General features: G+C 43.5%; 1 protein-coding gene across 1 annotated transcript in view; it reads left to right on the top strand.

Annotated features, from left to right (window-relative positions):
* The first annotated feature begins 861 nt into the window (after positions 1-861).
* Positions 862-16,881, top strand: part of hk1 (hexokinase 1) — a 72,411-nt gene continuing 56,391 nt past the window's right edge. The window contains exons 1-2 of the mRNA XM_059947294.1: positions 862-1,338; positions 15,532-15,694. Coding sequence (XP_059803277.1) covers positions 1,276-1,338; positions 15,532-15,694 — 226 coding nt within the window. The 5' untranslated portion in view covers positions 862-1,275. The remainder of the gene's footprint in view (positions 1,339-15,531; positions 15,695-16,881) is intronic.

Genomic DNA, 16,881 nt, shown 5'->3' with positions numbered 1-16,881 from the left:
TGGTGGGGCAGACTCAGTGGGCTGAATTCCTACGTCTTTTGGTCTTATGATGATGTCCAATGTAATGAAACATTATAACAAATGAGATGCTGAAGGAACTCAGCTGGTCAGGGAAATGGAGAGTCAACGTTTCTGGGTTGGGATCTGTCATCAGGACTGAAAGAGACAGAGTGTAAAATGATTAAGGGAAGGGGTGGAACAAGAATAAGAGATTGGGAGATTCAGGTGAGGACGGATGGTGGCAGATGGAGGAGGGGTGACTGGCTGGGAGGTGATAGGTTGCAGATTTTGGAACTGATGGAGAAGGGAGGGTGGGGCATGGTGTTAAGTAAGGGAGGTGGGAAGGGTAGGTGGGAACAGGGTAATGGGAGCTGGGGCGAGTGTAGGAAGAACTGGGTAGATCAGGAGAGCGAAAAGGGCAGAGGGGGCGCAGTTTTCTGGAAGCCGGTGTTTATGCCCCTGGATCGTTGACCCCCCAGGCGGAATACTGGCCCCTCTTTGGCAATACTGCAGACCGGTTTAACACAGCACACGTGAAGATGGTCGTCAGGATGAGGGTGATGTGGGTACACTTCCCCTCCCCCTCGCAGTCTGACTGGCAACTAAAATGTTCTCGGATTATAATGGGGCGTCAGTAACTCGGAGCTGGCCAGTCGCGTACTGTACAGCCGAAATTCGTTTATCTTGCAAGGTTCGCTATGGTGCAAACAAACGAATTCACTAAATCATAAACCCCACGTTGCCCGGGACGGTAGGGGGTTATTGCATTGCGCCAAATGATTTTTGAAGAGGGGTTCTTCTGGTTCAAAGTACGCGACAGCGATGCTTGTTTGACGGCCCTGCAGACAGTTTGGTTATATAATCGTGCGGTCCGGGATGAAAGCGGCGGCGGTGTCTGGGTCCGGGCTGGGGTTGCCAACCATCGTGTTCGGACGTGAGGAACGTGCCGCGATACACCAGCCCCGCTGCCGAGTCGCTTCCTGCGCCGGCAAGGTGGGGGCAGCCACGCACAGCCCCACACTTCTTCCCTTATGCAGCAAGGCTGCCTCTCCAATCCGATTACAACACAGGAAGTGAATCGGTTCTGCGCTGTTGCCATTATCGCTCCCAAACGGCCTCTGTATCTCGAACTGTGCCGGGGAGAAGGCAACTGTTGTGGAGAGGCGATCACTACCACCACCCCTTGCTCACCGAGGGCCGCCGTACCTGCTCCAAGTCACTGGCTGCCGCCTCTACCCTCCTCAAAGCGTGTGAGTCCCTCAGCGTCCCGGCACGATGATAGCCGCACAAGTTTTGGCCTATTTCTTCACAGAACTGAAGGCCGATCAAGTTAAAAAGGTGAGCTTCCTTGTTCACACAATTATTGCGCCAGTGGTCCCCTCCCATGCGAGTTTTAGCCCATGACATCTACTTTACTGGAATTTCCCGTTAATCGCAAAAGAAAAGCATAAAGAGAAAATGGGGGTTATCTGTTAAATTTGCATTGTTACTTTTGTAACCTGATCTGTGAGTATAATTTTGAAAGGATTTGTAATGGCTTCCTTAATCTCACTGCAGTGTCCTTGAAACCAGCATGGCGGTGTCATTCATACAGAGAGGGGCTGTCTGTGTTAGCGGATGCTGTGTTTTATAGCATCCCGGGAGTGGTCGTGAACAAAGACCATGCCTGTGTGTGTGTGGATTCATTTATTTTTAAGTTTAGTATCGGCAGAATTCTCTGCTGGCTTTCCCCTTCTTTAGTAAGTCCCCTTCCTCCCCGCGCCTTGCGTGGGGTTCCTGATTCAAGAGCGTTAACCCTTCCCCACCAAATATCATGTTAGTGTGGACATGTCAGAAAACAGCATTATACGTGAATTCCAAAACAAAATTATTTGGATGCTGGAACCCTAAAATGACAACAGGAAATACTCAGTTGGCTAAGCTGTATCAAATCCATTATTAATGGTTTGTTAATTTATCTGAATGACACTGTTTAAACTAATGTAAATGCTGTGTTTTTCTCCCTAGGAAAGATATTGCAATAAGTCACGCTAATTTAACTAACTATATTAGTTAAATTATGAAAAATGAGGGGCTAAGTGATTGCAGCTAAAAGAGTGATTGACACAGTACTGTAGTTTACTCTGAAACAGCTGGACCAAAGGATTAATGGAAAAAATTCTGATGTTCTGCTTTGCCTTGGGCCTTTTAATAACTGATGACCTCTATGCACCATCTTAATGACAGTTGTTTGTTTGCTGGATCATTTTGCCACTCCCATTCCTTCAGGCCAAGCAGCATTTTTCTTGAAGAATGCTATTGTATTCCATGTGGCCTATTGTAGTCTCTGCAATTGGTTTGAATGACATGCTTGATGTCATTGTGGCACGTTTCGTCCTTGTTCAACTAAATATGGCAAAAAATAAAGCCATGTTAATTATCATCTGCATTATTTAGTTTAAACCACTTCACAAACTGGACCCTTAAAGCATTTGTTAACAAGCCCATGGAGCTCAAACGGTTGGTCTGATATTGACCCAATATTATTTGTGCCTCCTGTATAGGCTGCAAGCTCACACAGTTCTGAGACTTTTGTGTAAGATATTGTCCCTATGGAAATCCCTATGGAAAGTTCATCTGCTTCATTCGTTTCCTTATTGCATCCAGAATGCTGTGTTTTCAGTGAGAAATGTACGTGACCTGTCAGCACAGCCCACCTGCAACTGTGGAGTTTCTCAGTTTTTATAATCTGTGAACAATCGCTTTCATAGACATGGAACAGTACAAGTCCTTCAGCGCAGGATGTTCTGTGGATCTTCGAACCTACTCTTAAGGTCAATGTAATCCTTGCCTCCCACATAGCTCTCCATTTTTCTTTCGGCCATGTGCCTGAGTTTTTAAATGCCCCTAAAGTTAGCCCCTACTACCAACTGGCAGGGTATTCCACACACCCACCACTCTGTGTAAAGGACATACCTCTGCCATCCCCACTAATCTCCAGTCACCTTAAATTTACTCTTCAGTGTTAGCTGTTTCTACCCTAGGAAATTCTCTGACTATCTCTGCCTTTTATCATATTCAAACAAATAAACAGATTTGTTTTATATATTTATATCTGTAATGCAACTGAAAGGTCTGAAAGTTATTTATTTCCATTGGATAGTAATAATGAATCACACTAAGCATCTGAAGACAAAGTTATCAGAATTTTAAATTTTTCTCCTTCTGCCCCATCAGCTTCCAATTTGCAAAGTGGTCCTGGAGTTTTCCAACCCTGTGCCCCTATAAGCCATCCAAGCTCACACGTGACTTTCACTGATTCATAGAATCGACTTCCCTAAACTCTTGGGGAAATCCCTACACTCTTCCTCACTTTGAAAGAGTACATGATAATTCATCCATTCACACATCTTTGCTATAGTTCGTATTAATATTCATTCCATGTCTTTGCACAACTCCACGCCTTAGAGTTCAAAATCAGTTTAACTTGGTGTTGAGCAATATTATAGCCATATCCAGATGTCATCACATTCTCAGCAAAATATAATCTAGACTTGGTGGTGAGATTTTGCTTTGCACTAACGCTTCTTTTGCTGGTGTGAAGATTTCCAAATGTCAGCAGTAATGTGGAACCAAAGTTCATCTTCAGCATGATTTTCAGTGATCTAAGAATGAAAGTTCTAATTTACTCTCAGATATTCTAATGACCATTCTGATTTTTATTGTGATCTCAGACCAGCTTGTCAATTTTGCCTGTATGCCTTACCCCAGTATTGCTGTCATCCTGATAGCCACCTTTGTGTGAGGCAGCATCAGCTTGGATGTTAGAACTGAAGTGCATGAGCACTAGGCAGTTTCAGGCTGTTGTTCCTGCATCTGACCTCTCCAGTTTCAATCTCGCTGCAGCATTAGGATAGTCCCCAAGCTCAGAGCGACAAGATTCTTTCTATCCCTTCCTCAGCCTACAGGAGCAGGGAGAGAGGGCAGATGATGTTGGAGATGATCTCTGCAGGGACAACAACTAATAAACCATTTGCTGCACTCATAGTTATTGTCCCTGGATTGTCTCCCGGAGCCCCTTGGAGAAAGAACATGCCCGCTGGAGGTACTGTTCTTTACCAAGCTCTGGATGTTTATTGGTACAGTTCTGTCATACTGTACCTTCACATCATTCCACTCACTAAGGAGCAGTAATTGTTTGAATACTAGTACATCCTCCTTGGGACTGGCTGTAGATCACAGCTGCTTGACTAATTTCCGGGTAATTGGATCATAGACAATAAGGTACCGGAACAGAATTAGGCCATTTGGCCCATTAAGTCTGTTCAGCCTCTCCATTTTCCCTCTCAGCCCCAGTCTCCTGCCTTCTCCCTGTATCCTTTCATGCCCTGACTAATCAAGGATCTATCAACCTCTGTGTTAAATATATCCAAAGACTTAGCTACCAAAGCCACTTGTGATAACAAATTCCAAAGATTCTCTGACTAAAGAAATACTTCATCTCCTTTCTAAAAGGACATCCCACTATTTTGAGGCTGTGCCTCTGGTCTTAGACTCCCCCACCGTAAAAGAAAACCTCTTCTCCACATCCACTCTAATGAGGACTTTCATCATTCCATAGTTTTCAATTAGGTCACCCCTCATTCTTATGAATTACAGTGAGTAGATGCTAACAAACGTTCCTCATATGACAAACATTTCAATCCTGGAATCATTTTCGCTAACCTCTTTTAAACCCTCTCCAGTTTCAGCATATCCTTTCTTAGAAAAGGGGCCCAAAACTGCTCACAATACTCCAAGTGGGGCCTCACCAGTGCTTTATAAAGACTCAACATTACATCCTTGCTTTTATATTCTAGTCCTCTTGAAATAAATGTTAACATTGCATTTGCCTTCCTCACCACCAACTCAACCTGAGAATTAACCTTTAGAGATTACTGCATGGAGACTCCCAAGTCCCTTTACACCTCGGATTTTAAAATCTTTCCACTTAAAAAATAGTCTACACTTTTATTCCTTCTACCAAAGTGCATGACCATACACTTCCCGACACTGTATTCCATCAGCCACTTCTTTGCCCAGTGTCCTAATCTAAGTCCTCCTGTAGTGTCTCCACTTCCTCAAAATTGCCTGCTCCTCCACCTGTCTTCTTATAATCTGCAGACTTTGCCGCAAACCCATCAATTCCATCATCCAAGTCATTGACACCTAACGCACCAAGAAACGGTCCCAACACAGATCCCTGTGGAACACCACTGGTCACTGTGAACCAACCAGAAAAGACTCCCTTTATTTCCACTCTTTGCCTCATGCTAATCAGCCAATGCTCTATCCATGCTAGTATCTTTCCTGTAATTTCATGTGCTCTTAAATGATTAAGCAGCTTCGTGTGGCAACTTGTCAAAGACCTGAAAATCCAAGTACATAACATCCACTGATTCTCTTTTGTCTATCCTGCTTGTTATTTCTCCAACAGATTTGTCAGGCAAGAAATTCCCTTAAGGAAACTATTTTAACTAGGGCCTATTTTATCATGTGCCTCCAAGTACCCCAAAAGCACAGCCTTAACCATCAACGTCAACATCTTCCTAACCTCTGAGGTCAGACTCGCAGGTCTGTAATTTCCTCTTTTTCTGCCTCTCTCTGTTCTTGAAGAGTGGAGTGACATTTGCAATTTTCCAGTCCTCCGGAACCATGCCATAATCAATTGATTCTTGAAAGATCATTACTAATGTCTCCGCAATCTCTTCAGTCGCATCTTTCAGAACGCTGGAGTGTAGGTAATCGAGTCCAGGTGACTTATCTACTTTCAGACCTTTCAGTTTCCCAAATCCTTTGACTTTGACTTCCCTTATCAGCCACAGTTGTCATCCTGTCTTTAGAATACTTCTTCTTTGGGATATATCTATCCTGCTCCTTTCGAATTGCTCCCAGAAATTCCAGCCATTGCTTCTCTGCCGTCATCGCTGGTCGTGTTCCCTTCTAATCAATTGTGGGCAGCTCCCCTGTCATGCCTCTGTAATTCCCTTTACTCCACTGTAACACAGATGCATCTGACTTCAGCTTCTCCTCAGGGTGATTTCTATCATATTATGATCACTAGCCCCTAGGGCTCCTTTATCTTAAGCTCTGTAATCAATTCCAGTTCATTGAACAACACCCAAACCAGAATAGCTGATCCCCTAGTGGGCTGAATCATGAGCTGCTCGAAGAAGTCATCTCGTAGGCATTCTAGAAACTCACCCTCTTGGGATCCAGCGTCAACCTGATTTTTCCAGTCGACCTTCATATTGAAGTCTCCCATGAGTATTGTAACATTGCCCTTTTAACATGCTTTTTCTATCTCCTGTTGTAATTGTGGACCACATCTTTACTATTGTTTGAGGGTCTGTATATAACTCCCATCAGGGTCTTTTTACCCTTACAGTTCCTTAGCTCTACACACAATGATTTGATACCTTTTGATCCTATGTCACCTCTCTCTAATGATTTGATTTCATTTTTTACCAACAGAGCCACCCCACCCCCTCTGCCTACCTGCCTGTCCTTTGGATAAAATGTGTATTGTTGGGCAGTGGGCTCACAGTGTAATTTTCCTTCAGTCACAATTCAGTGATACCCACAGCATCATACTTACCAATCTGTAACTGAGCTACAAGTTCATCTAACTTATTCCGTGTACTGCACGCATTCAAATTCAACACCTTTAGTCCTGACTGCAATTTTGCCCTATCATCAGTCTCTCCTTGATAGGATTCTTACTACACTCTGCCTCTGTTTGTAAACCAACTACCTCATCCTCAGCACCATCACTCCGGTTCCCACCCCCTTGATATTAAATTAGTTTAAATCCTCCTGAACAGCTTTAGCAAACCTGCCCACAAGGATTTTGGTCCCCCTCGTGTTCAGGTGTAACCTGCCCATTTTGGTACAGGTTGTACCTTCCCCAGAACAGATCCCAATGATCCATAAATCTGAGCGCCTGGCCTCTGCACCAGTTCCTCAGCCATGCGTTTATCTGCCAAGTCATCTTATTCTTGCCCTCACTGGCAATCCAGAGATTGCTACCCTGGAGGTACTTTTTTCCAGCTTTCTACCTAGCTCCCTAAAATCTCTCGTGAAACCCTTCTCAGCTTTCCTACCTATGTCATTAGAGCCAATATGTACCAAGAATTCTGGCTGCTCACCTTCCCCTTTAGAATGCTGTGGACCCAATCTACGACATCTTTGACCCTGGCACTTGGGAGGCACTTGTCTCCTGGGTGCCCCTACAGCGCTTACGGGTAGCAATTAAATCAGGGAATCTTCAGGAGGCCAGATTAAGAGGAGGACAGGTGATGTGAGCATTGCTTGACTAGACTAGGTAATGGGAAATGGAAGGGTTAGATTTTAAAAGGATCTGAAGACAAGCAAGACAATTTTACACGGTATATTTATTGCACTTGTGCCATGTTACCAGTCTAGACTACAAGTGTGATTAAGTAACCAGAACTTGACACAATTAGAAATCAGGCGGCAGGCATTTGGAACATGATCTTAACTAACAGAATGGGAACTCTGAGTTCAGGACCACTGACCTAAGATACGAGTTTGGACCCCACCATGGCAGCTAGAAATTTAAGTTCAAGTCATTAAATTTGAAATAACATCTAGTCACGGCAGACCAACCATAATCATGCATCTCATCTAGTTCCCTAAGGTGCGCTTACCCAGCTTGGCCTTTGTGACATCTTATTGTCCTGTTGGGAGCATTTAGGGATGAAGAGTAATACAGAACTGTGTCAACAACATGCTTGTTCAATATATCTCTCCCTCAGGACAGTAATGGAATGGTGGACTTGGTAATTGGCAAAAAATCCCTGAATATACCCGAAGTCTTCTAACGCTGAAACAACCTAGACTAGTAAAGAACAAATTGCCAGGGGAATGTGGCGATGGATATGAAGCTTTTATTCCTCAGCTCATCAAACCCCTTATTTTTTCATTAGTCAATTTATGCTTCTCTGAAGTTGGTTGTTTTGGATTCATTGAGCATCTTGTACGTTCCCAAACCTCAGCAATTGCCTCTAATCAGTTACAAGTCAAGATGTTGACTCAGTGTTCAACTGTGGACATCACGTTCACCTGGAATCTCCTGTTGTCACAACAGAACTGTAACGGGCCATCTCCCTGGGTTTTAAACACCTAACTAATAGATTCCCATACATACATTTGTTGCTGTTGTTGCTTGTGTTGTTCTGCTGAACATTGTGGGCATGCGAGTTTTGCACCAGAATCGGGGGGTGATACTTGCAGGCTGTCCCCAGCACACAAATGGGGTATTTCACTGTATGTTTTGATGTACATGTGATTTAAAAGTCCAGATGTGAATCTGACAAGCTCTGTTCACTTTTAGTAGTTATTCTTTTGTATCAGTCTTACCATTCATTTCAATATTGTAGAGAGTATGGTTACCATATGAAGCAACTTTGTCCATTCTGTAAGTTGTGGGCAAAGTTGACTCATGGCTGTGTGTAAGAATAGAACCCGTTCATTACACTGGGCTATTCAGTACCTTCACTACATAGCTGATGCTGAGCTAAGGTGGTGAGTAATTGAAATTTAATACATTGTGGAGCACTTCAGTGACGTTCCAGCACAGTCACAGGTGTGTATCATTCTGATCTTGGGATAATACAGTAATTTCTGGAGCAAGGAAAAGGGACAGTGTTTGTGTGGAGAGTGTAGGTATCAGTCCTGTTCGATATCCTTTACAACTTGATGAATGATGTCTTGTCATTCCTCTTCTGTGGTGACCATGAGCCTCCTCATTAACAATGTTGAATAGTTACTGCAAACCTCCCCCCCAGCATTGAGGCTAATGAAGGCAATGTACAGAAGAGTTAATCCAATTCTTGTATGGTGAAATTTGTGACAGCATTTTGCAGCTGTAGCTAATTGCTTCCTGGTTGGTAGGAGCAAGGAATCTACAAGGTTAAAATAGTGGTTGGGTAATTTTTAACTAATTCTCAATGCATTCATAATTGCTTGTTCCAGGAAAGGTATTTCTCAAAGCCAGGCAGAGATCATCAACACTGGAAAGCTAGAAATTGTGATCAGTCAGGTTTAAAATTTTTCCCTTGCATCAGCTTGGCTGAGGATAATTCTCCCTGTCAGAGAGCAGTAAAAGCATGGCAGAGGAACCATGGTCCTTCGAGACATGACTTTAAATGAACAGGTATCTGTGCACAAAACGAGCAAAGTCTTCTTGAACAAAGGCACAGTCAGTGTACTGTAGAAAATTGACAGCGCAGAATAAGGCTGCTGTTCAATGTCGGCCTTCAACTACTTTTGCACTATTTAATTGTGGTGTTCATATTCTTACTGTGTACTTGAGACACTGAGAGAGGACGCTTGAATTCGTGTCAGCTCTTGAGTGACCTCATTAATCGTAGAAATGCATGGGAGTGTAGCATCGCTTTACAGCGCCTGCCGTCAATTGCTGGCTGTTGGTTTAATTGCCACCGCTGCCTGTGAGGAGTTTGTACGTTTTTCCTGTAACCTTGTCGGTGTCTGTAGGTGCTCCGATTTCCTCCCATGTTCCAAAGATGTACAATTTGGCTTAGTGAGTTGTGAGCATACAGTGCTGGCAACACTTGTGGGCTGCCCAGCGCAATCCTCGCTGATTTGACACAAAACTATGTATTTCATTGCATTTTTTTATGTGCATGTGCCATTTAATCACATTTTCCTGTAGCCTGTTCTCTCTCTCATGCCCATTAATGGTGGTTTATTCTCCAACCATCTGCCCACACTATTGGCAATTCGCAGTGGCCAATTAACCTACCAAGTTTTCTTGGGAAAACCAAATCACATGGGGTAAAACCCATGTAGTCATGAAGGAAGAGTGCGTGAAGCAAGAAGACTGCACCTCAGTCAGTACGGGGACTGTCATACATCAGCACCCATATTGGCCTAAAGCATTCGAGGTTTCTCCCTCCTTTATCCTTTCAGACGGAGTTCCTGATCGACATCACTCTGTAGAAGGAAACATTTTCTCAGCTCCACGTGGACTTTTCTATCATCTACTGTACCTGGTTGTTGAACCCCTCTGAGTACCTCTGTCTAGGCCAGGGGTTGGCAACCTTTACCACTGAAAGAGCCATATGGACCCATTTCCCACAGTAAAGAAAACACTGGGAGCCACAAAACCCATTTGACATTTAAAATGAAATAACACTGCATACAACGGTTTTTTTTGCCTTAATGCTATGTATAAACAAACTATAATGTGTTGCATTTATGAAATTGATGAACTCCTGCAGAGAAAACGAAATTACATTTCTGCATGCAACAAAAACATTTTGAACTCCGAAAAAAAGACGTTGGGTTGAAGGTTACTCCATAGTTAGCCTACCTTGGATCGAAAAATTAAAAGAAATCGCGCATTGGCGGGTGTCAGGCATTGGCAGTGGTGACGTATATTAATAGCGATAAAAAACACGTTGTAGCGGTGTGCTACACGCAGCGCTAAAATAACGACACTGCAGTCAAAGATAACTTTATTCGAACTAAACAGCCTTGCTTTAAAGCCTCCCTCAACCCGCCCCCCGTGGGCGCGGATGCTCCAAAAGACACGTACTCACAAACCCCTGTAGGCTATCTCCCTTAGCCGGAACGGTGGCTAATTGTGAGCCGGTTCAGATGTGCCAGGAAATGGGGTCGCCACAATGTTTTATTTAGATTGTACAAGATCACCATAATCTTCAAATTTCGAATTACATTTCAAAAACTAACAAACCACGGGGAGCCGCAGCACAGAGATGAAAGAGGCGCATGCAGCTCCGGAGCCGCAGGTTGCCGACCCCTGGTCTAGGCCCATCAGCCTCTTTTGTTTTAAAGAAAGCTCCAGCCTCAATCCTGCCAACATCTCCATAAATATCTTTTACATCTTGTTGGATGATGTCTCGTCATTCCTCTTCTATGGTGAGCTTGAGCCTCCAAATTAGCGATGTTAAATAGTTCCAACAAACTAACCCCAGCATTGAGGATAAAGAAGGCAAGCACTCACCTGTCCTTTTAGTCACTTTACGGATGTGTCCTGCTACCTTTCAGTGTCTTCGGACATGGACTACCAGTTCTCCGTCAAGTGTTCCCACAACCTATGGACTCACTTTCAAGGACTCTTCATCTCGTTCTCTGCTTATTGCTTATTTCTTATTATCGTTTGGTTTTATATTTGCACAGTTTGCTGTCTTTTGCACATTAGTTGTTTGTCCACCCTGTTGAGAGCAGTCTTTCATTGATTCTGGTATGGTTGTTGGATTTACTGAATATGCCTGCAAGAAAATTAATCTCAGGGTTGTAGATGGTGTGTATGTTCTTTGATCATAAATTTACTTTGGTCTTTGAAATGTCCTTTGGTTTGTTGCACTTTTTCTTGCCTTGTTGCAAATCCACGCTGTAAAACACATAGTTGTATTAAATCACAGTTCCAGCTTTTCTATGCAACTGACCTGGCCATTAATCTGTCCCTCTCTGAAAACACTTCCCTCATGGCCAGCTTTTGTAGAATTTGCAAACATTCTTATCATTTGCAAACATTCTATACTCATTTATTAGTCATTATATATTGGAAAAGGCAAGGGACTGAGACATGGACCCTGTTGAACTGCCTTCCTGTCACAGAAATCCTGACAACCATTGCATTTGTTACCTGCCACTGAGATTATTTCAGAGCCAATTTGTCTTTTCTTTTCTTGGGACTTTTTACTTTTTTGACCAGTCTACTGAGTGGAGTTCAATCAATAACCTCATTTGAAATTTGCAGATTCCATCAAAAGTAAATATTAACCCTCACCTCCTCAGTGTAACAATTGAAAGAAACCTTCAATTAACTTGAGCTTTCCTGTTCTAGTTGAGGACAGCTCGATTCTCCTCTCTACCTTACCCTGACTGAGAACATACTCTCTAGTTGTCCAAGGGACCTGCTTGGTTCTCACCTGAATGGAGTCTGCAGGTTCCCTCTTTGTCTACAATGATTTCTCCTGGGTTTTGCAGTTCCCTTGTTCTTTCGTTTAGACCATAAGGCATAGGAGCAGAATTATGCCATTTGGCCCATCGAGTCTGCTCTGTCATTCCATCATGGCTGATTTATTATCCCTCTCAATCCCACTCTCCTGCCTGCTCTCCATAACCTTTGACGCTCTTACTAATCAAGAACTTGTCAACCTCCACTTTAAATGTGCTGCATAACTTGGCCTCCACAGCCATCTGTGGCAATGAATTCCACAGATTTACCATGCTCTGGCTAAAGAAGTTCTTCCTCATCACTGTTACAAAGTGACGTCCTAATATTCTGAGGCAGTGCCCTCTGGTCCTTGAATCTCCCATTGTAGAAGACATCATGGTTGGGTTAGGAGACATCGTTAGTGCAACTGTTAATTCTGGTGTGTTCTCAGAATGCTTGGCCTTTTATATACTTATCAGCTGATTGGCCATCATTTTGGGCTTTATATAAACTTATCAGCTGATTGGCCATCATTTTGGGAACTTAGTTGTGATGTTGGGGGGAAGTCTCATTGCTGATTGGTTGTGTGGCAAATATCGTGTGCTGTGATCTGGAATTTTGTCCGTATTGGCTAATAAATAGGATTGAAGTCTACGTGTTTGTATACAGAATTGTTTGTGGAAAATCACGCTTCTGGGAATTCTCTTGCGTCCCACATGTTCGCTTGCGCCATGACGCTCACTGATGCCCAGTCGAATTTGTACCCCTCTCGATCTTCATGGGGCGTCACTTCCAAGAAATTACTTTAAAGTATTCACATGAAATGGATGCCAATGGAATTTCATACGCAGATGACTACGAGGTCAACAACACACCAACCAAGTGGGTTGGTCTTCTGTGCATTCAAAATATCTTAGAAATGACAGCCCGGCTGCTCCAAGAACATTGAATGTCGGTTGCACAAAAGCCAACAGCAATGTTGAGGAGAGTGCTTTGCAGACCAGAAGAACAAACCAAGCTGTTGGAAAAGACTGATGAGGTCTTCAAAATCCAAGTGGGGACTGCAGCAAAGGGGACTGCAGCAAATATTATGTTGGCCAAATTGGAAGAAAAATATTGTCAAGGATCCATGAAGATCAACTGGCTGTTAAGCAGCATGACCAACTCTCCCTGGTCTCTATCCATGAAGATCGAGAGGGGCACAAATTTGCCAGGGCATCAGTGAACGTCATGGTGCAAGCAAACATGTGCTTGCAAGAGAATTCCCAGAGCGTAGTTTTCCTTGAACAATTCTGTAATCAAACATGTAGATCTTGATCCTGTTTGAGCCAATGCGCGCAAAATTCTAGACCTCAACAGGCGAAGTTCGCCACACAACCAGTCAGTGACGAGATTTCCTCCTCAAATCACAACTGAGTTTCCAAAGTGACAGCCAGTCAATTGATTGATGAGTGTATAAAAGCCAAGCATTTGGAGGTCACACCACAGTTAACAGTGCACCGATGATATCTCCTCGCATGGTGACGGAATGTTTCATGATGATGAAACATTGGCAAGTAAATCACCAAGATCAGACAACAACTCAACCCGACCATCAAACACCTACATGTTTTCTGAATTAATTCCAAGAAACATCCTCTCCACGTCCACTCTATCTAGGCCTTTCAATATTTGATAGGTTTCAATGCGATTTCCCCCTTCATTCTTCTAAACTCCAGAATACAGGCCCTGAGCCATCAAACACTCTTCGTATAATGCAACTGAATGTTCCCAATCTGAGCTGCTTGTTAGGTTAATTGGCTGTGGCAAGTATTGGTCGCTGATGTGAGAGTCAAGGGATGTGAATACGCATGTGGGAGAGCATAATTTACAAGTGGATGAATGGGATTGCTGCAAGAAGCTAGCATATTCTAGATGGGCTGCATGGCTTACTGTAGCACAAAATGTGAACTTTGTAAATATAGGGCTACCTGACCCCATACCGCTTGTTTGGAAACTTGCCCTTGTCGCCCTTTACCCATTGGGTTTGAAATGCAGCGGGAAGGAGGTGAGTTGGCGCTTTAGTTGTACATAGTCTTGTTCAGGTCCTACTTGGAGCACTGTGGGCGTGCATTGCTATTGGAGATGCATTGGTCTCCATTTACAGCAGTAACATAAACTCCCACAGTGAGAATTACAGACATAGGGAGATAGTTGGATTTTGGAACAGAACAGTTTTTTGGAAGGCCTTGGACACACAGGAGCCAGCTGAGCAGAGCCTGGATTAATGTTGTTAAAGTGAGATGACCCACTGAAGAACAATTGCATCTTTATTAGATGAAGATCATTTTCTCTGATTGAATTGAACCACAGTCTAATTGTTCTCCATGTGCTGTTGCATTAAGTAATTATTAAGTCCGTCTTCAAGTTCAAGTTTATTGTCATTCTACCATACACATATCTACTGCCAAATGAAACAATTTTCCTCCAGACCAAGGTGCACAACACTACATATAACTCACACCCATAACATATAAAATAATATTACCACAAATGTTGACAAAAATAAGATGCATATATTATACAAGTTTAAAAAGTAAACAGTAAATAGTCTGACCTCATGGATTGGGAAGTCATTGGAGTTGATTGTTAAGGTTGTGGTTTCAGTGTACTTGGCGGCACATGGCAAAATAGGCTGTAGTTAGCATTGTTTCCTTGAGGGGAAATCTAGCCTGACAAATCTGTTAGAATTCTTTGAAGAAATAACAAGCAGGATAGACAAAGAATCAGTGGATGTTGTGTACTTGGATTTTCAGAAGGCCTTTGACAAGGTGCCACACATGAAGCTGCTTAACAAGAGCCCAAGGTATTACAGGAAAGGTACTAGCACGGAATTGATGGTGGTGTTAAAATGGGGGAATGGGGAGTGGGGTGGCCTTTCTTGCCTCAGTCTCTTCAGGAAATGGAGATGCTCTGTGCTTTTTCCACCAAAGAGGTTGTGTTGAGGGATCAGGTGAGATCATCCGTTATGTGCACTCCCAGAATCTTGGTGCTCTAACTCTCTCCACAGAGGAGCTGTGTATACAGTCAGCCTGCAACTTCCTAAACTCTTTGGCCTTGTCAATGTTGAGACTCAGGTTGTCGTGCTGACACTATTCCACCAGTTGCTCTGCCTCTCGGTATGCAGTCTCGTCATTGTCGTTGAGACCAGCTGCTGTTGTGTCATCAGTGAACTTGATGACTTAGTTTGAACTGGATATAGCAATGCAGTCAAGCATCAGCAACATGAACAGTAGAGAGGGCTGAGCATGCACCTCTGGAGAAGTGTTTCTGCCAATATGGATTGATTGATTACACACGCATACATTTATAATTTTCTATTTGAAGTCAAAGGGGAGCATATTGCACTTTTGCACTGTGCACTTTACAAGGTGTAAGACAGCTCCTAGAAGAGTGAAGATCTTGGATGTCAAAGGGATGTGGTGGATCCTCCCAGTTCACGTGCCACCATAGAATGAGTGAACCACTTTGTTTTCAATTCCTCTTGTTCTTGGCTGTAACTAAAACATTATTTTCTTCAACAGATTGACAAATATCTATATGCAGCACGCCTGTCAGATGAAACTCTGCTTGATGTGATGGCACGGTTCAGGACGGAGATGGAGAAAGGACTAGGAAGGGACACTAATCCAACGGCAGCAGTCAAAATGTTGCCCACTTTTGTCAGATCGACTCCTGATGGATCAGGTGAGGTGCTCTCTGTACAGAATTCATCTTGCAGTGTTAGATGTTCTGCATCTCCTGGTTGGGAAGGTGTAGTAGATGGAGAGGTATGTTAAATGAGGAGGAGAATGTACATTGGTGGTAACATTGTGTTGGGAGGGGTAACCTGATAGAAGGATATAAAATTATGAGGCATAGATAGGGTATCTTTATTCTCCTCAGCGGAAAATTTTAAAGTAGTTGTGTGAGGCAAGTTTTTGTTTACAGAATAGTAGATACCTAGATGTGCTTCTTGCCGAGATGGTGGAAGCAACATTTAAGAGGCACTTAGACAGACTGCTGAACAGGAAGGAAGTCAGGGAACAAGAAATAATCTACAGGAGGAACTTGGATCAGGCAGCAGTGATGTGGGGGTTGGATGGAAGGAATTGTTTTGAATTGGAAACCCTGTAGATAACTTGATGGTAGATAATTTCTCATAGTAATAATTTCGATGGAGAGGAAGGTCCAGCTGCCTGAATGACCAAGACATCTGATGTGGAAAGTGTTGGAGCAGATGGAAAGAAGCTGCAGAACATGGGACAATGGAAAATAGCCCTCATTGGGCGTCATGGGGGATGAGGGCTCCTGCAGTAAATCTGTGGGCTTGCTGAGGATAGTGGTGCCCTGAGGTGGAGATAAGGAAATGGAAGAACCCATTAGGGACCGTGTGAAGGCAAGAGCAAAGATGACATTTGCAACAAGGGTGACTGAGTGTGTGGGATGCAGTGCCAACACAGTCATCAGTTTAATGGAGAAAGAGACTGGGGCTGTGTGTGTTCCTGTGATGGCATCTTTGATTTACAGAAAATGACCCACAGGAGAGCTTCAGTGTGAGCACATTTTCAGCCCAGTGAAAGAGATAATGAGGGAAATTGGTTGGGTCAGAAGTAGAGAGCCCCCAGATAATCTTGGTGTGTCTTGGTGGTGTACAGGGAGAGAATATCCATGGAAAAGGGTCTGGGAGTTAGTAAAGTGGTGGAGGGCTAGTGTGATTGAGTTCAGAAACTGTGGGGCCCATTCTATGGTACTGTGGCGACCCATTTCCTAGCGTATCCGAACCGACTCACAATTAGATAGCCTACGGGGGTTTGCGAGCACAGAGCTTTGGAGCCTCTGCGCCATGGGGGGCCGGTTGACAGAGGCTTAAAAGTGAGGCTGAAGTTTTCGAA

Source organism: Hypanus sabinus, chromosome 22 (genome assembly GCF_030144855.1).
Source record: "Hypanus sabinus isolate sHypSab1 chromosome 22, sHypSab1.hap1, whole genome shotgun sequence".
Classification (NCBI taxonomy): domain Eukaryota; kingdom Metazoa; phylum Chordata; class Chondrichthyes; order Myliobatiformes; family Dasyatidae; genus Hypanus; species Hypanus sabinus.
The sequence above is the reverse complement of the archived record's forward strand: the minus strand, read 5'-3'. Positions and strand labels throughout refer to the sequence as shown.